This window comes from Nipponia nippon, unplaced genomic scaffold (assembly GCF_047370975.1).
Source record: "Nipponia nippon isolate SJK-2023a ecotype South Korea unplaced genomic scaffold, ASM4737097v1 scaffold_4, whole genome shotgun sequence".
NCBI classification, from domain to species: domain Eukaryota; kingdom Metazoa; phylum Chordata; class Aves; order Pelecaniformes; family Threskiornithidae; genus Nipponia; species Nipponia nippon.
In genome coordinates, this window is record NW_028262358.1 from 38,342,988 (window position 1) to 38,369,340 (window position 26,353).

At 37.4% G+C, this 26,353-nt stretch overlaps 1 protein-coding gene across 12 annotated transcripts in view; it reads right to left on the reverse strand.

Annotated features, from left to right (window-relative positions):
* Nucleotides 1-2,515: 2,515 nt before the first annotated feature.
* SPAST (spastin) overlaps nucleotides 2,516-26,353 on the reverse strand; it is a 37,509-nt gene continuing 13,671 nt past the window's right edge. For 6 of the 12 annotated variants that reach the window (XM_087777365.1, XM_087777360.1, XM_087777367.1 and 3 more), the window contains 13 exons: nucleotides 20,275-20,462; nucleotides 19,099-19,232; nucleotides 18,683-18,776; nucleotides 15,677-15,775; nucleotides 14,368-14,439; nucleotides 13,589-13,664; nucleotides 12,968-13,059; nucleotides 11,118-11,197; nucleotides 10,263-10,305; nucleotides 9,536-9,615; nucleotides 6,947-7,017; nucleotides 5,000-5,040; nucleotides 2,516-3,330 (listed from right to left, as the gene is read on the reverse strand). In XM_087777365.1, coding sequence (XP_087633491.1) covers nucleotides 3,208-3,330; nucleotides 5,000-5,040; nucleotides 6,947-7,017; nucleotides 9,536-9,615; nucleotides 10,263-10,305; nucleotides 11,118-11,197; nucleotides 12,968-13,059; nucleotides 13,589-13,664; nucleotides 14,368-14,439; nucleotides 15,677-15,775; nucleotides 18,683-18,776; nucleotides 19,099-19,232; nucleotides 20,275-20,462 — 1,193 coding nt within the window. In that variant the 3' untranslated portion in view covers nucleotides 2,516-3,207. The remainder of the gene's footprint in view (nucleotides 3,331-4,999; nucleotides 5,041-6,946; nucleotides 7,018-9,535; nucleotides 9,616-10,262; nucleotides 10,306-11,117; nucleotides 11,198-12,967; nucleotides 13,060-13,588; nucleotides 13,665-14,367; nucleotides 14,440-15,676; nucleotides 15,776-18,682; nucleotides 18,777-19,098; nucleotides 19,233-20,274; nucleotides 20,463-26,353) is intronic. The other 6 variants (XM_087777363.1, XM_087777362.1, XM_087777358.1 and 3 more) reach the window with 3 other exon arrangements.

A 26,353-nucleotide genomic window follows, 5' to 3' on the forward strand; every position in this document is an offset into this window, starting at 1 on the left:
AGGCAAAGATGCATGAAGAAGGTTGTTAAAAAAAAAAAAAGAGGGCTTAGGTTTTTTTTTTTTTCTTCCTCCAGTAACTGCTACACTTTAAGTCAGTAAAATGCACTTGCAGAGGGCCAAAGAAGCTGCTTCCTAATCATCTCAAAAAAGTGGGTCAAGTCACTCATTAGCAGTGGGCAGATTCAGGGGAAAAAAAAGAAAAAGGCGGTTTAGAGAGCTAATGTAATGCCAATCTTCACAAAGGTTAAAAGCATCCAAGCTGTTGTCCTGCTTATCCTATCCTAATTCAAGATACTGTATTAGAACATAATCTGATTTTATGATAAATACAGTTGCAAAGTTCTATATAAAATACCATAGATTTGGGAAATACAGGGTTTGTTGCTTTTTTTCTTTTTTTTTTTTTTTTTTTTTTTTTTGGCAGGAGGTGGGGTGGGGTGGTGTTGGTTCCCCCCCACCCCACCCCGATCTGCTTTAATACACAGTTAATCCAATGCATAGATGACAATCACTGAGCTAGGACTTACTCAGTACATGTAGAACAAGAAACCAGAAGATGTGAGATAATGCCTTCAGGGAAATAGAATTATTCTTAAAAGACGCCATTCAGAACATAGCTTACGAAAGACATTTAAAGGAGATTTATGAACCAAACGGCACTTGATCGTGGGCTAAAAATCCAGCTGCTGTGGGGCAAACTGATGTTGCGGAACAAAATTAAGTTCTTATTACTGTGTTCTAGGAGTAATTTATAGCGCTGTAGTTCATCCATTATGCAGAAAAGAATCAGGGCAGAGTAGATAACCAAAAAGCAGTGGTACCAGTCACACAGATTCTCTTGACCCAAAATGGTTGTACAAACAAGTGAAAGGGCTAGTCCCTCTTCTTTCTGCAGTAGCAGCTCAGACTTCTGATCCTTTATGCTGCATACTGGTGGTGTTTTAGCAGATGGGAACTTCTACCTCTACATTTCAAGTACCTATCACATGCCAATAGGTATGTATTTGAAATAAATACCAGTATATTCCTCAAAATTAAGTGGAGGAAAACAGAGTTCAATAACAAATACTTAGGAACACTCAAAACCAGAAGCACTACCCTCAAAGCTTTCATTTGCAAAGGGTCTCAAGGAAAGTTTACAAGCTTTATGAATAGGAAGACCAAGGGCCTTTCTTAGCTGTTTAGCTATTTGGCAGATGCTAATAAAACAGTAATATTCATGCTTAGTGCTATGAAGCCTATGACAAACACAGACCAAGTCAGCCAGGCATCTCCAACAACAGAGACGGCCTAACTGAAGGCAGAACTAAGGCAAAGCAAGCAAGACACGAGATTTAAGAAACTGAAATCTTTTAGCATTTCTCACTTCTCCAGGAAGGTGAATCAGGGGAACAGAAGTCACACGTTTCATTTACGTCAGACATACATTTGAGAGAGTCATACCCTTAGAAGGCTAGAAGTGGTTTGGTTAGACTATTTCAAAAGGCATACTAGTGTAACACAATCTTCTCTTATTTAATTGCTTTTAATCTTAAGATCAGTGAAAAGCATCTCTGGTTCAAAAAAAACAGAATCCCAAACATACTGCATCTGTGTGTCTCAAAAGTTTGACACAGTTTCTGCTATTTGGTACCCAATACTATGCAGTGAGCACAGAGTCCTCACTGAGTATTACTATACTTACACTGCATCTGTCAGCTAGGGGGTTTTTTCCATATATTATTTATAGTCAGCTTTCAGGTCAGTAGTCCCAGAAATATTTGACTTACTCCTACCAATAAAAAAATAAGTTAAATGAAAAATTAAGAACAAAATTTTCTGTTAAGACCAAAAGCAAACAAAGCTTATAATTCAATTTTGCTTAAAACAACTGTAAACAATATTGATTTTTGTAATATCACTAAGTTGGGAGAGTTGTCTTAAAAAAACACAACAAAAAACAAAACACCACAAACCTGCTCTAACAAGGAACTAGTGTTCTGCCTTGCAAACATCTGTGTTTAATCCATGTAGAATTTGTAAACAAGATGTCAGGCCTTTAGAAGTAAAGGCAAAAGATGTTCTCCTTTATTACAGTATTTAAAGGCTATCCCTTAAGTGGGGTTTTTTTATACCTTGTCATTTATATAATAAAAACAAGTATTTGTACAAAGATGCAGTTTCTTTTTAAAAAAGCAGATCAGTTGAGTGTTTCATACTTTAATATATAAACCAAAACATATGAAAGCTATAAAAACATTAATGTGTGCCATGTATTATACATGTAGCCTCATATTTTAATGCTTACATGTGTAGATTAAAAAAATTATCACAATGGAAATTTTACTTTCAATTATCATAAACAGATCAAAATACAGAGTAGAAACACATCATTTCTGAAACTTGACAATTAGCATCACTTACTCTCTCAAACATCAGCTGGGTTTCAAGTTTTACACCATAAGCATAAGCTAACATTCTACCAATGGAAGCGTTACAAAATGCGTTAAGAGAAAATACTGCCAGTAAATGAATGTCTTAGTCTTTTTTTTTATTTAGTACTTTATTTTTTTAAAAGACAGTTTGAATTCGTTTTATAGGGTTGGGGTTTTTTTGCTGTTCTGCTATCAAAGGTCTTCTTTGAAACTGTTCTGTGAACAATTACAACTAAACAAAAAGACAAATAATAACAGACCAGCTGCTTTTTACATTTTAATAATCATAATTCCCCAATGCTGTTCTTCTTCTCTGCATAGGGAAATTGTTTTATTTGGCACATGAAGGATAAAAAAAGTCAAAAACTGAACCAAAGTTTACAAACCTCCAATTTTAAGTTAGTAGTTATAAGGAAGAAAGCCAGACATTAATGTCATGGCAAAATTAAAAACAAAAATCCACACACACAACATAGGGAAAAGGTTTTCCAATGATCAATATCATCAGAGCCTTCTAGCTGAAACAAAATACATGTATTATTGTTCAAACCATAACCGGATTGCTAGGAATCTCATCTCAAGTTCTGTTGTGCTCTTACTTACAGACTGTAAATCCTCACTAAATGGCAAGGAGGCTTTGATGAACACATTTCACATTGTGTAATTTTTTCTTAATCTCAAGTTTTAATGCAGATACTTTAAGATCTGTAAAGTCCTGTAAACTCTGGCTGCTTTCCAGTAGTCTGTACCAATTGCTCCTCAGGCAGCACTATGTTTCACTTCAAGTAGTGTTTCATACTGTGGTATCTCCAAAGTCCTTGTTCCAGCGAATATATGCTTCCAGGGTCTGAGGGCTCAAACTGCGCTTTATCTTCTTCAAAGACTCAGTGAAATCTGATAGCTTGATATTTCTCATCTAAACAAAAAGTGAAAGGCATCGGGATCACAAGTGGTTTATGTACTTCAGTTTATTCAAGAAGTACTTCAGTATTCGCTTTTAACAAAGCATGTTCTACAAGTGCTTCATCTTGATATAAGAAATAATTTTTTTTACGGTGAGAGCAATCATTCACTGGAACAGCCTTCCCAGGGACGTGGTAGAGTCCCCATCGCAGGAGGTTTTCAAGATGCAACTGGGCAGGGTGCTAGATAATCTCATCTAGGTTCCCTTTCCCACGAAAGGCTGGACCAGATGATCTTTCAAGGTTCCTTCCAACCTGGGCTGTTCTATGATTCTATGACCTGATGCAAGAGTCTTGTAATTTAAGACTATCAGTATTTACCATATTTAATAAACTAGCTTTTGGTAATCATAATGTCTGCCTTGTTATTTAATAGCCCATGAGATTGTGTTATTACTTCCTATTTCACTAGGTGGTGCAAGCTGGTGCATATGAGGGCACAGAAATGAGTAAAGATTTTTTTAACACGTTTATGGTATACCTCTGCACACCGGGAGAGTAAGGCACTGAAAGTTCCCACCCTTACCACAATGGTGTTCGGACCATAGTATGCTGTCAGCTGACAGCGGGTTAGCTAATCCCGATTAGCTAACCTCTCTGAGTCAACACACGCCTTTCACTTGTTTGCTGAGGACAAGATTATAAGCAGACATTTCCCATAGAGAGAAATGCCCAGACATGATGGGAGATAACCAAAGTGTGTGGAACAAGCAGTCTCATTATTAAAGGAGCATTAACATTACAACTGGAGAAGATTCCCTATGTTTCTTTGGGACTAGTGTTTATAGGCTACTGAAGGTAAACTTGCATTCACAACAAATTATCACAGATGATGTTCTCACCTTCCTGCAGCAAATCCTTTCAGCTTATCACAGCCTTAGCCATGATCTCAGGCTAAACATAGAAAGCAATGGGGGAATTAAGTTTTGCTTCATTTTCCCCTACGTAACTGTGGTTTGCACACACATTTGAACAGCAACTTTTATACACAGGACCAACCCCTTCCTTTTCTTTTGGTGTTTACAGCTGCAATTTGTGGTGAGGAACTTAAACTATTTTTTGCTTTATGATAGTCCATGTGAATGAATGTAAGTATTATACACAAACAAATCTATGTTAAAATCCCTCAGAAGTTCTCCCTATGATGACTTGCTTTATGTAAAGATGTGGGGGTTGGGGTGGGGGTAGAAATAAAATCAATCATTTGACACAATACTTCTGGGAATGTTTTGGGGGAGTAACACTGCAAGAAAATAAAAGCCAGGCCTCTGACATCATCTGATAGGTAACAGACCAAGTTGCAGTTCAGTGCGAAGGAAAAGATAGGACAGTCAGCTGAAACTAAGAACAGCAGAGACTTACTGTCAGAAAGAGAGGTGCTGTTAAGCCTGATAACCAACAAACTACACAAAGAACCTCGGACATCTGAGGACAGATTTTTTTTCTCAATCACTATTTGTAAAGAATTTTCTTCAATGAAGAAATAATCAAAAAGGGCAATACCCCCAAAAAACTATGCTAGGTATTTTGTACGATACTATGTGTAAATAAAGGGACCTTAAAAGTTTCTGGTGAGCATGCATTCTATTCAAAGGGGACAACACAACTGCTAGAACAGCATACCTCACTGGCAGACATGTTCTTCACCTGCTCTGGTTTTAATTCTGTAGAAATAAAGGAAGATCAGTGAGTTTCATAGGAAAACTTTCATCACTTCTGATAACTAAAGCATGTTAAAAGCACTTTTATTCTGAAAGAAACCCACAGCTAAAAATTACACCTCTCTCCCTCAACATAATCTCCTGTACAGAAGGGTACATGGTGTTTTTACCTCCTTCTTCCCCACTTACCAGCTCCTCAACCAGGCTGTTCCCACACTCAATCACTGCAGATACAGTACAAAGAAGGAGGAAGTACGTCTGCTATCAGAAGTATGGGGAACAGCACACAAGCTTAACAGAGCTGCCTTCCCCCATATTATTCCCGGTACCTACAACCCCCCTAACCCCTCAAACATGCACAATTTTCAGGAAACAGAAAGGTACTGTCAGCCAAGAATACAGAAATAAAACCAAGCAGGGCACACAGGAGTGCTTCTTGCCCCGTGCAGTACTGGTGGGATCTAATCATTCCTGTATCCTTCACCATTTTACATTTTCTTTTACTTGCAATACTGTTATGGTATCAACATATTGCAGCAAACTTTTTGCTCTGAGGGTGCAAGAAAAAGAATCTAGGCAGGATTAGCAAGGCTGACATTCAAAAACATTTTAAAAAATAAATTGTTTTATATGGAAGCCAGAGGCAGGTGGAAGAAACAGGTAGCACAACAGTTCATATCTCCTCAAAATGGACTTGCATGTGAAGTGATTTGTCAGCAAAGTAAAGCCTGCATACCTAAATGCATCACTATTAATTCAACCACTCTAAATAAATATATTCCAAGTCTTAGGAGACATGATGTCTCTTGTGAGAGCTATCTAATGCAATTCTGTTTCCCAGTTATTATGCAGGATTTTGGAAGATGTGCCTTACAATCTCAACAGTTGAAAGTAAGTGGGTAAAAAACCATTACTTTCCAGCAGCTGCTTTCAAAGAGATAGTGCACTGGCAAAACTGCATGCTATAGGATTTTTGACTCAATTAAAAAAATAATAAAGCAAGCACACCCACAAAACATGCACAGACCTCTCCACCCCATAAATCATTTAAGAGAGTTGCAGCAACTTGTGTTTACACATATAGGCTGATATTACAGAACACTTCTGCTCTGGCTGCCTTTAGTACCCTTCTGTCAGGTAGGACAATGTATCTACAAACAGAAAACTAGCATCAAATCTTCACAGTCTTTTTTTTCCACAAAATCTTACGACTGATCTCCACTAAACAAAATCAGCCCCTTCAGATGTGGCTAGTGGACACATAAGAACTAGCTAGTGAAAGAGAACAAAGGGGGGGGAGTGTTGGAAAAAAGCATTCACTTTGCATTAAAATTGTGTTTTTTCAAAGTTGGAAATGTCAGGGAAAGAACAAATCTAGGTCAAACTCTGCTTGAGTCACAACTGTCATCTGGATCACAATTCAACATCAAGAAGATCTAAAAATAAAAAAAGCTACGCCATTCAAACCATATCTTAAAAAAAACCCCACAAACACAAAATTGCTTCTTTTTTGGTATTTTCTTCCTTTAGACTTGAAAGAGATCTGTCCACTTTTATAAAGACCAATAGCAGTCTCTGACTGCATCACTTAAGTAATAATTTAGATCCAACAGAACTGACACCAGCCTAGGAAAGATGCACTAGGTAAAAAACCCACAAATCTGTGAAAAACACTTCACCCCGCTTTCCTCTTAAGACACAAAAATTGTCTGTTTCACATGGTGAGGTACTGAAGGGTTTGTGTACGGTAAGTCTTATAAAGATGCTATTACGAGGAACAGACTAAAATCCAATCTAAAAAGCTTAATTTCAGAGGTTTAAGAATTATAAAGATGTAGGAAAATATAATATCTCTAGTATCAAGGACACTGAGTTTTTTCAAACCTAAATAAAAAGCCATGCAGCTTACCTCGAATAGGGCCCAGTGCTGCATCCTTTGCTAATGCAGTTAAATCACTTCCAGAGTATCCATCTGTCATTCTTTGTCAAACGAAAAAGGGGGGGGGGGGGGGGGGGGGGGGAGACAAAAACCAAACCTGCTTCAAACCATATGAACTTAATTGCAGATGATCAAAATGTTACTTAATCATAAAAGTATTATTTTGATATTGTTTTGCAAGTTTAATAAATCAGAAGTGCATTCAACATAACTGATCTATATTTAAGTCTTTCCCAGATTAAATTTAAAGTACAGATATTCAACTCCCAAATAACATTCTAGGACAAGCAAAAAGATAGCAACCAACTTGGATTTGTAGATGAAAACTAATCTCAAGCATGTTTACTATTTCTGTTACGAGAACGCCCTACCACTAATTCGTCATCGTTTGTCATAGATCAGTACAAAAACAAAAACTCAATTGTCCTGTACTCTTTCAACTCAATCAATACAATGAGAACCCAATACCGCACATTTATTAGGATGTGATCACACGACCGGTTTTCTGAATAAAACTACGTGCACTTTTAGTTGACATCAGAGCCAGACAAAGGGCAAAAGCAGGCATTACTAAAAACCTAACAGTAGGGTTTGGTTTTGAAAATAAATGTTAAGTTTTGCAGCATGTCCTTAATGGAAAGCCATGGTAGCAGTTGACCAGTGGACTCCAGGGAGTACAAAATCCTACTAATTCGGAAGAGTAAACACAGATCTGAAAAGCAGCACCACTTTGCTTAGCAAGTTACAGTATAGACAGCATTATTTCTGGTGGAAGACATTTTTCAGTGTTGAAGGTTTAGTAACAGACAGACTATACTCTCCAAGTACGTGGCAAGCTTCTCAACTCTCCAAATTTACAGTCTGCATTTTAGCAGAGTACTGAAATGTACCAGGAACCTGGAATGGCTGATGACTGAGAACCTGCTGAGGGATCTGAGATGGCTGCAACAGCCTGAGCCACAGCCTCAGTGGTTACCTGCAGAAGCTTGAACACTTTACACATTTAGCTTCAAATAAGAATTATAATCCAGCTTGGAAGTGAAATACAGTGCACAGGTCCTTATTTAGAAAGAAACAGGTTCTATAAATGTGTCTTGCACACACTTCACATTGATTTGGGAAGTAATACAGTGTAAATGTGCAGGTATTCTGTAAGTGAACCGAAAGGAAGATAAATTGTGGGGTCTGTTTTTTATTATAAGACTGGCAGATATACAGATCATCCAAATCCTCAGAACCACAAGGGGGGGGAAGAAACCAAGGACCCAATCTCTATGGGAACTTTTCCAGAATTAGACTTAATTTCCAAGTTAACCAATTAAATACTTTGCAGATTAAAGTCTCCTGCCAACATAAGTGAAAAGAAGTAGTAAGGGTTACCTAAAGAAAAATTTAAAAACAAAAAAACCCCACCCAGCTCGTAAAGCAGTCGCTAGCTGCAGCAAAAAGAGCTTCACAGCTCAGTTTTCTGGAGATCATCAATTCTGTTATCATTTATAGAAAAAGTTGCAGAGAAGTGAAGGAACACAAAATCATGAAGGAGGTTAAATACCTATCTCTTCCGAAACAAAGAAAGATGGCAGATGGAGCAGGCATCTAAATCCTTTAAAAAAGTGTACTTAAGTTGCATTTGTAATTTATTTCATAAATTTGCAGTTAGAATCCAAGACACTGTTTTTCTCCTCCATTTAGCTATTACTGCAGCCTAAATATGGCCTGAAAGAATTTATTCAGGTGGATTATAAACAATTTTCTGTAGCGTTACTAATGCTAACAGGCTGACAAATGCTACATCCAAGACTGTACTCACCTCCTGTGTACTACCACAAACAGAAACAGAGTACATCCAATTGCATGTTTTTGATACCTCATGCTCTGTTTTCATTCTTTCCTGCTCTAGGTGCTCTACCTGCTTTTTAGTCTAACTTCCTTCACACTCATTATATTTAACTTCTGAGGGTGACAAACAGCAGTACTGTGTCAATCTTCATGACGAAAAACATAAAACAACTTAGTTTCATAAAGGAAGGGCATTTAACCCCCATTTTCCCAATCAAATATGAAATTGAAAAGAAACTAAAATTATCCAGTGCTTTTTCTGCTATGTTGGTAATACCTTCAACAAACCTAGCAACAGGTGAGCTAAGAAAAGTTGCTTTTGATTTGAAATGCATGCCAAGTACAAAACTGGTACTGCCTTTTTGCATCAGGGAGGAGAGCTGGACTGCTTGGGGCATGGGTGGAGAGAAGCATCCCCCCTCCTTCCTCCTCAGAAAGAAAAGCACTGATGAGCATGTTTCAACAACAGAAACCCAGCCAGGTGGTGTAGGGAAAAAAAACAAGCATATATATATATATATATATATACACACACGTGAAAGTTTTTATATATGCTTATATGCAGCCCAACAGGAGACCATCTTCCCAGAACACAATTCATTCTCAGCAAGTGTTGTCATTATCTGATGACTTCCATTAGTTACATTTTGAACTAATAAAACAGTCTGAACAAATGCAGTAGATGAGTATCTTTATTTAGTATAGTTACAAAATACCTACCTAGCTAGTTGTGCCAACTCTTTTTGGGTCAATGGACTTCCTTGCTTGCTTAGAAGATTTTTTAGCAAAATCAATCTTGTCTGAAAAGAAGATACGTTTATCAGATGTAAAACTCATTTTCATGGTACACTTAAAATTCTGTTGCAACAACAAAACTACGCGTCTATCAGGTTAGCTGTTGTGCTTCACTATAGTGAAGAAATTGCCTATAGTGCTTTTGCGATTAGGCTGTACACTATCATCTCCTCAGGACAAGAGATAGGGATTTGGTAATAATGAGATCAAGGGTCAAACTACTTCAAGAACAATACATTAGACTCCTCATCAAAAGCCCTAATCTGCTGTCGAGCTGAAAAACATTACTTTAAGAAAGCTACTTTCATCTTTTGCAATACACACTCTTCTCCAGCCAACCAAACATGCTCCTGCAAGCCCTACTTCAGACTTGTCCATGCCTGCCAGTATGCAAGCAACACCTCACCAGCCAAGAAATACTGAGTAGCTACTACCAGACTTGCTACTAGCACGTGTAAAATAAATGCAAAAACTTAAGGTAGTTGCCAGAATTAAAGCACAGTGTATATGGCCACGTTAGGCCAGAAGTTAATTCACAAAATTGTAATCATTCACTACGGAAAGTTAAGAATAGCCTACAAAATATATTTTGTACTCTTTTTTAATAAAATTAATCTTAAAATGAAGAACATGCATGGAAAACAATACTTACTTCCTCATTTGGTAAAGACACATATACCCGTTTGGTGAATCGTCTATTAAAAAAAAACATGTATACATGTGTAGACACACACTTTTATAACTTTTTAGCGCATACAGATATAGCATTCGGTTTGGTAAGTGTCAAAATTTCACCTACATGACCAAATGTTAGGGAGTACCACAACATCAACAACCAACCAAACAATACATACAAGCCACTGGTGTCACCTTACTCTTATTGGAAGTTATGAGACTCCTCCCAGAGCGGAAACACTCTAAAGGCAGAAATACCACTGACTACCAGCAACAAAAGGAAGCATCTCTTCATTGTACACAAAAAGTCTTTGGAATCATTAAAAATGCATCTTATTTGTTCAGACAGTGCTGACATGCCTATCTTCCCCAGTCAAGAATGAAAAGAGAAGAAGCTATGAGAACTTGTAGCAAAAAAATCCTAAGGCAAATCTACAGCAAGATTTGTAATTGCATGGGACATCAGAAGTCCAATATTCACAGAGAAGAAATACTGTATTTTACTGGTCAAATTTCTTCCTTCATCCTGCCATTAAGATCCAAATTAATAAAAAAGCAATATATAAGATGCAAGAGGGTTATAAAATGCTGACTTGGTCTCAACAGGTACTGCTGATTTAGACAATTCCAAGGCCATCATGCTTATGCAGATGTATCCCAAAAGAGAAGAGAATAGGCACCTCTTTGAGAGGTTAAATAATTTAACCTTGCTGAACGGCTTTTGCTACTTATTCCGAAACTTAAAACAAGCAAGACGCTAAGTAGCAAAACTTGCTCTTCATAATGAACATGATATTATTGCATTCAAACAAATTAAGAGACATTTTGATACCTGAGAACAGCATCATCAAGCTCCTGTGGCCTGTTTGTTGCTCCCATCACAAGTATCCTGTCCTCTCCAGAAGACTGCACCTATATAATGTAGGAAGGCAAGACAGCTTTCAGTTTATATCAAATAGTACTACAACAAAAACAGTTAGAGACTCGCCATGTATTCAGCACAGTGATGGGATCTTACTGTATGTTTTTTTTTCTCCCCATGCAGTTAGCTTTAAAAGATTCTTTAGGTAAATGTAAAGTGAAACTAGGAAAAGTTAAAATAAAAAAAAAAAAAAAAGAGAAGGAGTGTAAACACAGGACACTATGCCCAAGTTATGTTCCTTGAAAGGAGTCTGGCAAGAGCACAAATGTTGCTGTGGAATTGCATGTTACAATGCTGGAGAAAACCGAGACTATAAAAAGCACCCAGAAGTTTAGTCATCCAGAGATAATGACGTTTAAAAAGCTAGAGACTTTCTGCTATTGTGGGTTTAACACCAAACATTGTTTTGAAGCCTACAGAGAAAGAGAAAATCACTTTAGACTAAGGCACAGCCAAAACCACTACATCAGATCAGAGATTCATCTAATAGGGGTCTCACAAGAAGCCAGTAACCAAAATGAGAAGCTATTCAATAGTACACAGACACAGTAATTTTCTCCCCAAATCACTCAATTTCAAGACTTGATTTTATACCCCAGAATATGGAGACTTACAGCTTCCAGACTTCAGAGAAAACACTTGGGTATCAGATACGTGTTATTATTCACCTAGTGTCCAGTCCTTCATAAACCAAGTGTTCACTGCTGCCTTACTGAGTCCAAAAAGTTTCACAAAAATATTGTATGATCAAAGTTTGCTAACTTACTAATTATGTTTAATTTTCCCCTTTTCATTTTCAGAGAAAAATTGTGCTTGTATAATAATTTCTGCACGTTGCATTATTTGTCCTGATTCATGCCACTTTGGAGAAGTTTTTCCTGATCTCATTGTCACTCTGTATAGCCATCTCCTCCTCCTGTACCTCATTTACTATTGCTTCATCACTGTAGCAATATTGCGTTGTGCTAGTGGAATATAAACTAAGATTGTTCAATAGAAAAAATGGTGCTGTGTGACAGAAAAATATTCTGATATTCATTTGTTCCCCCTACCAACTATGAAACCCAGTTGCTTTTCCTGGGTATTACATACATGCTATTAAATATATTCTTACTGTATCCTGTCATTTCTAGGTCACGATGCCAAGAAAAAAATTTATAGCTCAACAAAAAGCATACTAACACAGAAATTAAACCTTCTCATGTGTCAGAGCTGTGTATACCCATGATCTGAACTAGTCTGCCTGAAATCCTCATCCCTCAAGTCTCACCTTACCCCTTGACAGTGCATGCTTTTGTGACACATATCCCTTAAAAACCAAAAAGACACTACTTAATTTTCTTTTATTTTGCCAGAATGAAGAGATATGCTTCACCAAAACATGCAATTACAAAGATTCAACTCTGCCTAACCCTCAAGTGCCCCTCTTGCTCTGTAATAACATTTGTTCTCACAACTCCTTTATGATTGCCGTTCGTTATCCTTCCTTCTCTGTCCATAGTCTTTCAAACCATTATTTCAGCTCATCTCCAGATTACTACCTTTCACCCCAGACTGAATTTTCCAGAATACTATAGGAAGCAGGTAAAAAATTAACAGCAATAGAAAAAAGCTGTTTGCCAACCAAGGTGGGGGGGGAGGGAGACAGAGCTAAGCCGCAGCAGCCAAATCCTCTTTGTACTTCATCTGTAGCTTGTACTGGCACCCACTACATTAGCCGATTCAGCTAAATCAAACAATACCCAAGACTAAATACTTACACCATCAAATTCTATTAAAAATTCTGTTTTTAGACGCCTACTAGCATCATGTTCACCTTCTCGTCTTTCACACAAAAGGCTATCAACTTCATCTAAAAAACAAAGAAATACATCTTAATTAAGCATACAGCATCAAAGTCTTCATATTTGCCTAAGTTCTTTTGCTAATATAGGGCTCCAGTAAGAGAGATCAGATCTTTATTCCTTAGGAGACACACAGATCTTAGTAAAGTTTAAAAGCTCGTATGATGTGTTGTCCTTTGAATGTATAACACCAAGCACAGATGAGAGGAAAAAAAAAATCCTGCTGATAATAAACTGCAACTCAGGACAAGCAAAACCCATTTTCATGTTTGAAGTTTAATACATAAATGGACTTACTCTGTAATGGTAGTACAGCATTTGTGGTTTTGAGGGCATTTCTTCCCACTATTAACTCCAATTAAACATAACAGTAATCTAACATGCTCTGTATGGAACTACTGATTAGCCAGCAGGTCATATCCAAGACACTTGCTCTGCACTGCAGAATTACCCAAAGAAGTTTACCCGATGATTCCAATTTAATAAGTCAAAATATTTAAGAAAGTACACAAAAGTCAACAACATTTAAGGTCTTACCAATAAAAATTATAGAAGGCTGAAGTTCTCTGGCTACCGCAAATAGAGCACGCACCAGTTTCTCCCCTTCACCCACCTAAAACAACAATAAACTGTTTTTGGAGGGGGTTTAGAAAGTGCTTATCACAAGAGAGCTAACATAAGGACCTACAGAAAATCTCACTGATAACCAACCAGACTTGGTCCATTCACACACACTCAGATTATTACTAGTTCAGTATTACATAGGACAGTATTGTTTATGTCTTAAAAGAAACATTACAACTTCATTTATGATCACAATTGAGTTGTTGAGAGATTTTGGTGCTTAAATTATCAGAGTGTAAGGGAGCTGGGACCCACTTAATTTACTTTTTAAAGAAGAAAAAACCCACAACCACTCATCAGGCTGCCCAGGGAAGTGGTAGTCTCCATCCCTGGAGGTATTTAAAAGAAGGGTGGATGTGGTGCTCGAGGACATGGTTTAGTGGGGGACTTGGCAGTGATAGGTTAACAGTTGGACTCGATGATCTTAAGGCTCTTTTCCAACCTTAACGATTCTATGATTCTATGATCTATATGACAGACAGCTGGGGTCATCTTGAACTGCAAAACCCTTGGACATTGAGGTATCACAAACACAAACCAAATTTTTTCACTTTGCAAGTCACTTTTTAAAAACTTTATGTTCACTCTAGGCTAACAGTTCACCAAGGACTCATCAGAAGTCTCTGGTCTTCTTAAGCCCCAATTACAGCACGTGTGTTTTCAGATCAATATAATTTACAGCTGCTACTTACGTATTTTGAAGTTAAGCTCGCTGCACTTATATTAAAGAAAGTAGCATTTGATTCTGCAGCAACTGCTTTGGCCTAGGGGAGGGGAAAAAAAAAAAACAAAACAACAAACTTTTTAAAACATCACATTGAAGATACCTCTCTGCTTCTGTAGAGAGGTATCTTCACATCCTGATTGACAATTTTGAAAACCCCTATTCCTTCAAAGGGAACACCTTGTAGATGCTACAGAAAACTTCTATACAGGCCACTTACAAATAAGAACAGATAAGCAGTCGAACCACTAGAGAAATTTTCAGGGTCCCTCAGACTTCTCTAATCACATCACCTCCATAGCCAACTACAACTTGCTTACTGAAGAACACAAGTCTCCAGCTCTTTTTAATGCATCCTGAGTAGACATCTGAAAGAGTTTTAACTAATTTAGGGTGGTAATTTAGGGCAGCAGTTGGATCAAATCACATTAAAAATTATGGTTTTTTTCCTCCTTACCCTATCTATACAAAAACTGTTTTCAGAGGAATGCTAGGAAAAAGAATCAGTTCAGCCAGAAGGCTCATACAGAGTACCCTCTTCTTTAACAGTTTCACCATATTCAAGAAATTATGATTCCCTGGTTATATAGTTTAATTTTAGTGATTAGCGATTATGTTCCAGTACATAAAACACAACAGATGAACCCAAGCGAGCTGCTCAACATTCACACTCCTGCACTTCAGAGCTGATCCAGCTTCAGTATCAGTAAAGGAAGCGTGCAGCTGCAGCCACACCATGTGATGCAGGATGATGCGCCCAGCTCAGCTGCATCAGGGCACGCGATGCTCCCTGGCTGATGCACAGCCATTTCACTCCAGTTCCCTGAATCTAGCACATCAGGCTGAGAAAACAAGCAGCAGCCAGACAGTTTTACAGCACTTATGCTCTTTGCATAGCAGCACGGAAGTGAGACAACCCCCCTTCTTGCTACTGTGCTCCTTCCCCATTTCCAAAATGCATTTCTAGTATGTTTTAGTGGAGAGCAGACCATTTGTGATTAATCACTGCTGTACACAAACAATTAACCATGTCAATTTTACTCTAAAAATGAAATTTGGACTTTCTGGCTTAAGTTTTAAAATACTACTTGTGATATTGAAAAGAATTAAATAGATAACAGTTTAGCAATTCCCTCCCCCATAAAATCCAGTTAAAAACAATTTTGCATTTTGTATTAAATTGACACCATAACACATATCCAGGAAGAATATACAGTTTATGACTACAACACCCAAACTGAAAGCCTCTCATCATGGTTACATTTTAATACACCAACCCATGCATGAAGTAATTTTCTCACCAACATTGTCTTCCCGTTTCCTGGTGGGCCAAACAGCAGTAAACCACGTGCAGGAGCTCTAAGTCCTGTAAATAACTGAAAAGTACATCATTATAAGTTACCTTCAACGACTTAAAGAAAATCTTGATTTACCTTTGTAAGAAAACGGTTTAAGATTGAGGAACGGCTCACTGGCTAGCAGTGGTAGCAACAGTGGCAGCGCTACAACACTACAGGTTTTTAGAGAACTACATTCTATTACTAACTTGACCTTATGCACGTCACTCGTTTCCCACACAACAGTTAAATTATGTCATGATCATTCTGTGCATAGAGGCACTGTGAAAGGAGTACAAAAGGCAGTAACACATTCCACAAGACAGGCCAGCCTAACAAGTTTAAAGCACCAATTGCATTTAAAAAGGGGGGAATGCAGGTGTGTAGCGAGAGAGTTAAAGCAACGTTCCTGACTCCATATAGAAGTTCCATAACTCCATATGGAAGAACCCCTTCATCTTTCTCTTTTTTTATTAAATGAAACTTGAGAAGACAAGCTTTGACCGAAACTATTTAAAATATTACTTAACAACCACATACTTTCTCTAAATGCTGCTGATCATAATCTCCTCCCTCTCACTTCGCATTGGATTCAACTTCCCTACATTACAAAATTGCACCCATCATATGTAACATCACAGCAAGCAATTCTACAAATTCCCGTAGAGTACATCTCTTTTAGTTATTCCTGTAGCCTGTTTTCCCCAGCACTTTGTCTTTACCACTTTCCTCAAGAGTTTCGGATTTCCTTTTTTGGTCTCACACTCACCCCTCCATTCCAGCTTCCAATAATTCCAAACAACCAACCAAAGGGAATAGTAGGGAGTCTTTTATACATATACACCATGTCTAAACACCACTGTCAGCAGGCAATTCTTTCCAGAATACCCATGATAACAAACGGCTCCATTACCAGTGTAGTGTTTCTAAGATGACCGACCAACATGCATTTTCTCTATTATTTCATCATTGACAGCATTTGGTTTGTGCTTGACTTTGATCACTAAAAAGGTATCCAGCACGATCCTATTCACTAACACATACCACCTACGTTACAAATGCACTGCAGTGTGTTAACCTGGATAACTACATTCCTCAAGCGTTTCTGCCTTCCATACTGCGCACCACCATGTGCATCCCCTGCCTGACTCCTTTTGTTTGGAATTCTTCTTTGGGAGTTCCGCCATTTTCCGATAGTCCAGACCAAATCTACCACTGTCCCTCACCTTGATCATCACCTACACAGTTCAGCTGCAACTGCCATTTATCACTGAGACACACTAAGCTTTTAAAGTGCTTGTTAACAGAGTAATCATACTAAATACAGTCTGGATTAATTGATACAATTTTATTAGCATCTTACTCCTGAAATGGTTGCAGCCAGTGTTTTCTGTTTGTTCACCTCAATTCTTGCTCTCCTACAAAAATACCATTAATTGGCTTGTTTAAATATGAATTTGAGTTCAAAACTCATTAAGGTTAAAACTGAAGTAGTATTTAATTTACGAAATATTCCCCTATAGTTGCCACATCTACCATGTTAATTTACAAGGAATAAAACCAACCTCTTCTCTTCCAAGGAACGTTTAAAAATTTGCAGGATTCTCTGTCCTTGTTTTCTCTCAACCTACACCAAGGTCAGGCCCATTGCTAGCTACAGTGGTACAAAGACAACCTTACTGAAAATATCAGCTGTTCTTGGAAAAGAGTCATAACTATTCCAAGCCTCACATCTCAAAGTTCTTCCCACCCAGCTCATTGTATTAGTGTTACTGAACAACAAACTTGACATGCTAAAGCACTGTAATAACAGAGACAGTACAATGACATTTTCCTTCTGCATAAGAATACCAGAGCATGCATATTTGATGCCATAGCTTTGTTTTCCTCAGGGCTAGTATTCCTATGATGCTATGCCAGGTTTAGGGTTTCTTCCCCACAATGCTTCAAAACCAGAAGCTGCATTAAAGGAAAGAGGAAGACCACAGAGCAACTCTAGTCACCCATCAATGTGACAAGAGACCCACGAGCAAACAAACAAAGAACAAACAGCAATTTTGCTTGAATAATCAGCACTGCAGTAAGTTGTTGCATGCAAATTCTGCAAGACCCCAGGAACTTTTAGCAAGTCCAGCTTTAGAAAATGACCAATTTAATTTTTTTAAAAAGTGGCTCAGAAAATTCCAGTAGTATATAGACCAGACCTGAATCTAGGCAGTCACAGTAGTTGAGGTACCAGCTACGACAAATAAAATAGAAGTCTAAATGACCAATTTTCACTCAGCCAAGTAAAGAGGAAATCTGCCCTCAAATGTTATATACCTCAGTGTACTTGCTTGTTCACTACTACACTTCTTTGCATCCTCTCCTGCTGTGAGTAGACTATTCAGAATGTCTAACCAACATCCACACAGAGAACACGACCACAATACCAATTTAATATTTTTCAAATCAGAGAGTATCATGACTTAATTCACCTATACAAGTCTCATCTGTTTCACTCTTCCCATTATGGGCGTTGTCCTTTACATGTCCATACAGGGTTGGTCACACAGCTATAGCCATCTGGAACAGTCAGCCTCACAAACTCTCAGGATTATTTTTTTTTGTTTGGTTGGGTTTTTTGTTTGTTTTTTTAGGGGTTTATGGTTTGCTGGGGGTTTTTCTGGTTTTGTTTTGTTTTGGTTTTTTTTGTTGTTTTTTTTTTTTAAGCTATTGCCTCTGTCACTTTCTCCAACACTGACTAACCAGAAGATGAGGAATTTCATGGTAGTATTTCAACACATAAATTCTTCATTCTCCTTTTCCAAGACAGCTATCACCACACAGCTATCTATAGCAATCATAACCAGTAAAGACAGGATTCAAGAATCACCATTCCATGTGTGAAGCACAATACCTTTCTTTGATTCTGTGACACAGTGATAACAAAACCCAGTTCCTTACCTCAGGTCTAAGAGAAGGAAGGATAACAATTTCTTGCAAAGCTTGTTTAGCCAGTTCCTGCCCTGCGATATCATCAAATTTGACAGCTGGCCCACTAACAAAGAAATGGAATACTAATTAGTCTAACAATGAGATACTCTTTTTCAGCTGCAGCTGACTAATTTAATGCATTTGACTATTTATACAGAACCCTTTTGAGGAAATCTACAACTTAAAATGCTAAGTATTTAAAAAGATAAGCATTTCTGATTTGAATTTTCATCCTTTTGCCAAAGTAACAAGAACAACAACCAAAACAACCCCCAAAAACACACAACAAAACAAAAACTACTAATTTTCACTCCAAGTGGACCAAGACTGTACTGAACAAAAACCTGCTTTTCTGCATTGAAAAGCCTACTTTTCTTCAGACTTACCTATCAACAATTTCATTCAGGATAAGATTAGCAAGATTACTGTCCACATTTCTAAATATCTTCAAGTCTTTCTTTTTTCGAGGAGCAGTGGTAGGAGTAGAAGGCTTATTTGTTCTGCTATTTTTAGGAGCAGCCTGGAGAGAAGGGGGGAGGAAAAAAAAAACCAAAACACAACACAAACAAAAAACAAATTGATACTTTTAAAGCATACTGTTAACAAAATTGCTTTTATGTTTCATATGCTCCAGTAAAACCTAATACGTTAACACATACGAAATATTCTGATGCTGTATGTTGCTACAAATCACACTATCATACTCAGCCACAGGTAGAATATCTTAGGTTCCAGTCGTGAGGGGTTTTTTGGTTTGATTATGGGATTTTTTTTTTTTTAAGATAATTCATTATATTTAACTACAGCATTTTCCCCAGCATACTCTAGAAATAGAGCATCACAAACTGTTTCAGATTCTCAATACCTATAAGCAAGAATTTCTACTTCTGTCATACTTTGCTAACAGGCCACTTAAAAGCCTTCATATTATAGCAGCAATAATGCTTAAGCACATTTATGTTCTGTCCATTCTGCTGTTCGTTCTACTTTACTGTGGGAGTAGCAGGAGGGGGATAAGGATGGAAGGGAAAGAGATGGGTCAAAAGAAACGCAGCATTTCTGTGTCGTATTAGTATAGGACTTACTTTTGTATTTCAGTCATGATCTAACCATCATTTGCTTTTCAGTGTGGTTGCAATACAACCTGTGCATGCATGCTTTGGAAAAGAAGGAACATGTGGGGGGGAAATCTGCAGTTCTGCAGTAAGAGGGTTTTTTTTCTCCCCTCTACCTTTTACATACTGGGAGTAACATTTATTTTTCTCCTAAATAAGCTTCCCTCAGTTTCCCATGCAATTTTCAAAACAAGTATTATCATTTATTACTGCAATCACAATTAAAATCCATTTGCCCATGCAGCTACCCGATGTCTCCTGATTTCTAAAATCCATTCTGCAGCCTATCTCAAGAGGCTTGGCCAAAAATTTAGGGGTTTAGGGTTTTTTTTTCCCCCAAAACTTTCTGCTACTACAATACTGCAATAAAGGCAGTAAATCCAAAGTTTGTTCTGGAATTTATATTGACTTTCCAGGTGTATACTGCTGTATTTACCCTTACCATACCTTATGAGTTGAAGCTGCAGGATTAGGTGCTGGTCTAGACACAGAAGTAGCTGATATCCCACTGTAGCTAGGTGTTCTATGGTGACCTGAAAGGCCTGTGGATCCAGTTTTTGCAACGGTTTTTGAACGAGGAAGGGAATTACTCGTGTGTGTTAAGGGATCCTTCTTTTTTGGAACCGCTCCACTTTCTATAAAGAAAACCAATGTCATGAGAACATTTTCAGCAGTCATGCTTTTACCATAAATTCTAACTTGAAGAGAGTATTGTTGACAAGTATAATGCAGTATTACAGCAGAATGATACAAGTTTTTAAAGAGGTTTAGTACTTTTAAGGGGATATTAACTGTATCTTTCTCCTAGAGTTAAGTTTTAAATTTTCAGGAGTTCTCAAAATCAACACTAGTTAGCCACCTTAGAAAAGCTGGAGAAAGCCAAGTCCTGTAACGAGGGAAGAACACCATCTATTCCTTAAGACAGAGTAAGACAGAACACCAGCCAGAAGATTTTCCTTCCCAAGAACTCCTAAAAATAATCATTATAATAATCCCCAAGTTTCAAGCCATTAGATTCCAAGCATTCATTCCTTAAGTGATGTTAGCAGGCTAGTTATTTTGGATGCTAGCTAACACCATCTAGCACCTTCCACACAGAAGCTTCACCAAGGCACTTTGATTTTGGAAAATTAAAATAGTTATACCTGCAAGCAACTACCAGAAGCTTTTTCTTACAGCTTTGTTTCACTTCAGGAATCTCAAGGTGTAAATAAATTCTGAATGGACAGCTCTGAAGCAGCTTACCTTCCTACATTTAAAATTAAGCCTTAAAATATTATACCACTGAATTCAAACACCACCACACATTGCATTCACACTTACTCTAATTCACCTCCATGATGGAGCAGGAAGGTCTCAAATTAGGTGACAGATAAAGCTTAACATATTGGCCACAAGTGATGAAAGTACAAAAGGCCATTTTGGTCCAGCATAAGTGAAATAGCACTTGATTTCTACCTTCTCCGTAAGGGATACACAATAAAATAAGGTTCCTTGGCACAGAAATGGCAAGTGTAAAACATCAAAACAGAGATTAAGAGATAAGAACGTGCTACAGCAAGCATGCAGGTTGGTCACGCTGGTTAATGATTTGAGCACAGCATTGGATCAGGGGGCTTTTGTAGTGGGAATACAGTACTGGAAGCTGTCTAGTACGGTATTGTTGTCTGCGATGGAAACTGTAAATACTGCCTTCTTTTATATCCTTTTAAAAGAATTAAAAGAGCCTTTTGATTAGATAAGAGAAATAAGGCATCAGAGGCAATGAAGTTCAAGATGGATTTCAGTTACAAGTTTCTTCACTATGATTTTAGAAATCTGCAACTCAGTTTGACTTGTTAGTCTTAAGCAACAGGCCAAAGAACTCTGATTTTTAAAGGAAGTTAATGACTCTACAAAGAATTTTTAATTTATAATATTGCAGTTCAGTGAAAAATAACTTTAAGTAGAAAGCCTAATAATTTTGAATGTTGTGTTTAAAAAACTAAAATAAGAATACTTCAGTGAAACAGTATCATGGAAGGATCAATTAATTACTAACATGTTCTCAGCTTCTTTAAACATAAAAGTCTTGCATACTACCAGAAGCAAATCTTCACACAGCCTGCAGTTATCCATGTGTTGAACTACTTGGCTAACAAGCTTCTAAAGCCTTTTTTCAGTCACAAATCTACCCCTTTTAAGAGTTACAGAAACTCTGCAGGGGTCATCATAAACAATGCAGATGTATCAACATGCAAAAATCAAGGGAACTAGAACTACATTTACCTGCAAGATAGTTCTAGTAAAAAACAAAAACAAAACACACCACCAAAACAAAACTGGCTACTAAGTCACACGCAGATCCAGAGCTGGTTAAATTTACTTAGCCATTCCTGCACAGGAATTTTCAAGTCAAAAACTCTTCAAAATTAGGCATACTTAGTAGCTTTCAAGTTCAAAAGCAGCATACGAACCTATTAAAAAACCTACCTACTCAACACTTCGACTAGTCCCATTTAATCAAAAGGTGGCACTTTGGTTGTGGTCTTTTTCTCCTTCAGCCTCATTTGCACAACTGGCTTAAAGTCAACATGGAAAGACTTCAAAAAGCTAAAGCAGTTTTTCTCTATCACCTTCACCCTAACATGTTGCTCAGCTATCACACTTTCCCAGAACTACACCCATCTATTGAGAAAACCACACACACACATTGCAATTTTGAGTATCATAAAACTGCACAGGTAAGGAGTATTTCAGAAAGCTGGAAATACGGGGCGGGGGGAGAAAGGTTTATATACAAATTATTATTTACTCTAGCTGTACCTCCAGAAATCAAGACCACTAAGTTTACATATGTTCTGTGGTCAGTCCTGATGGGTAGCACAGAAAGAAGCACTGATGGAACTACTCTTGAACATAGTTGTTCAGTGTCAACTCCACAGAGAAACTTCGTTTTATATACAAATTTTCATTGAAGAAGCAAATAAAAATGTGATCAAACTTTTCACAATTACAGTTTATCTAAAGTTTACCTATTTCTAAAGTGAAGTGTTTAAGAGCACATGCATGTTTCTTGTCAGACTGACAGCCCCTATTATTTCACTGTGTAAAATACGTATTTTGCTGTAACAAATGCAAAACCCCCAAAACACATTTCCATTTGTATTTGTCATCTGGTGAAAGATGGAAAATATGCTGCAAGTGGCCTTAAAACCTTTGTAATATCTCCAGCAGCCTTTTGCCAAATGTTTCACCGTTCCGTATAAGACGGTAAGGAAGTACCTAAAATATGTTCTAATCACAAATACAGACGGTGGTATTTTTTCAAGTGCATTTGGAACACTGAACAATTCAATTGTCTACTTCATCTGTACTTATAGGATAGTAATTTATAGGATAGTAATAGGGGCTTGGTCATTTTGATCTTACTCTGTAATTCTTGACTGGACAGAATAATTTACTTCAAAGCTCCAAGCTAACGCCACTAGAGCATACAGAAGTAATAACTATCTGGTCCTGAAATCATCCCTGCAATTTTAATCAATCATCCAAATATAAACAAACCAAACAAATTATGAACAAGCAAGGAGCAAAATTTTGTCAGATGTTTTCTATTGGTTAAATTGTGATAAGCTACAGACACAGGTGCCCAGTTTCAGACTCCCTTACAGAAAGAAGTGTTAAAATGCATTTATTATATTTAACTGTTTTTAAAGGTAAAGTTAAGTAAGGATATGTTTGAACAACTTTAAAAGAACCTTGATTATACTACACACCTGGAAACACAGAAACAACCTGCAAAACCTGCAGCCCTAGCTTATTTATTTAATAAAGATAACAGCATGCTTTGCATTTCTAAAAAGCAAACCAATAATATTTTCTTTTGTGCATCTAAAACAGATTAAGGCACATCTTAATAAACAAGCCTCTGATGTTTTATAACTTCTTAAGCATCCAAAAAAAAGTTTAAATTAAAATCAGCAGCAGCTCCAGTATTGCAGAACACTTTCCAGCCTTTAGTTGTGAAACCTTAAAAATCATGAGGGAATATTCCTCAGAAATTCTTTATGCATGCCTATTGATAACTGCTATAAAGTGACTACGAGAAGTTATTATATGTGGACCCCAAGTTGGAAAAAAAATTTCACCAGTCTAGAATTGTCTATAACCTTATGTATATAGTTTTAGGAAAAAAAAAAAAAAAAATCTTTAAACTGCTTAGCTATACATTGTCTGCAAATATTGCATAGCAAAATACATGCAGCAATTGCAAGATTGCTAGTTATTCAGGATCGGCATTCACAATAGCCCCCAAAATAGTAATTCCTTCAAAGATTATATTCAGATTTTTCAAATAGGTACATTCAAATAATAAAAACCTACCTAACAGAAAACTTCAGCAACTAACAAGGACCTGTTCCATGTTTCGAATGGTAGCACAGCTACACAGATCAGGGACACAGTTGTTCTCCTTGCTCAACTGACAGAGCTATGTCAGTCGAAGATCTACTGTTGCCAAATTACGGTACGAAAAACTATCTTATTGCTACTTGTTCTTCTACTTGGGAAACTCCTTAAAAAAACTTCAGTATTACGAGTAGAATTTTTACAACTTGAAAAACTTGGCCAATATATGCCTACTATTTATGACATGCCAGCAAATCCTTCCAAGTGAAAACTGAGATAGAATACTAGCTACTTGCACAGTGCTAATGTTGTGGTAATAAAGAGAAATTTAATGCTTTCTCTGATCGTATATCATGCTGAGATTTACATGTTTAATGTAAAATGGTACACTGGAATTACTGTAATACTACCAGTATTGTATGCCCAGTAAATAAGTTCATAAAACTCAAACACTGCCTTTGGCAAGACTGGCATAATCTCCTTCCCAAACTAATCTAAAAACAAAAAACAACCACCCACAATGCAAAGGAAAACATGCATGTCTGAGGGGAAAAAAAAAATACAGCTAAATTGTTTTACATCTAACTTAAGACTGCTATGAGAACAAGAGTGATGGATATTAAACAATAAATATGTGTTTCAAAATAAAGTTGTGGGTCAAGACTACTTGTTATTACTCTTAAGACAAGTTACTGCGTAGCCTTCTGCAACTGAAGGGCAGGTGATAATGCTGTAATGAGGTCATGTAATATGTAATATTATGACATATATTACATATATACAATATAAATCTATCAGATAAATTTTCAAGAAAAATCTCTAGCTATTCTGATAAATTAGGAAACTATGAATGACGAAGACAGGGATAGGTATTCATTTGGGCTAGAATCAAGTAAATTGGTCTGAAAGGCTGACACATAGTATCTTGAAAGAAGGAAGAATCTCAAATCAGTAACATTTTGGAAATATAAAAATGTGCAGTATAGCTGTGAGAACAGAGTATCAGACAGAATTAAGAATCAAAAACATCCTTAAAGACTTTGGCCTTTAAAGGCAAATGAAAGAAAGCAAAGCACTTTTTGACCAAAGAACAGGCAAAAAGGCACTTTCTTCATGTTAAAACTATGAATGACCATGTTTCACACTTCATAAAGCCCTGGACTTTTCAAAAGCCCAGCCTGACTGGGCAACAGAGCAGGTAATGCTTCATGTAGACAGAAAAACGAAGCTTATGCCAGAGCCCTGTGGCTCAGTACCTCTGCAGCACCTCTACCTTCTCAGCAACAGCAGTCCTCTTACCTCAAGTAGCCTGCAAGCTGATTTTATACAGTTTTCTAAGAATTTGTCACCTACTTCGTGTTTTTAAATGATTGCAGCTGTCCCTGTGAAAATACCATCTTTATTACATGTATAAAGGAAGTATTTTTCAGGAAAAAGTAGCACCAATATGTTCTTACAACCAAGACTCCCTCCCCCCACATCCCAAAAAAAGAGACAGAGAGAGCATGAGAAAGAGTGAGCATGCGAGCGTAGGCACCAGCCAGTTAAGAAATTCAGACATCAACTAACAGGCTGACTTTCCTGGGACTATCAGGGACCCCACAGCTGCAGCAGAAGTTCAGTACTTTGGGTAAACCTCTAACTTCCACAAGTTACGAATCTAAAGTTTACCTTCGGCAACATAAATGCAAATGGAAATGGAACAAGCCTCTTGAAGTCTTGTTCAAAGTAATCAGCAGATGCCTGGTACCTAACTCTTTTTTATGACCTGCTCTTTAGTCTTTCTCTCTCTTCTCAGATCCCACTGAGCCTGGTAAAGGAAAGTTTCTCTGTTAGCCCGCATTGCTTTTCAGGAAGTTGGAAGACACTTTCTCAGAAAAAAGCATCCCCAGAAGACCACGGCTCTTTGCAGTTGTTTCACTCGCCTTTCCTCCACAGTTTTGCAGAAGTAGTTCAGCCATCCATCTTCCATAAGTCACCAGGAATATGATTCCAAATGGGAAAACTGACTAATACCAATTTCCACAAGTTTACCAACAGTGACCACCTCCTGCTACAGGAATTAATGTAAATAAAAACATCTGCCACTGAACTGGCAAAATGTTTCTTCATTTCCAGTAGATGCCAATGGATACTC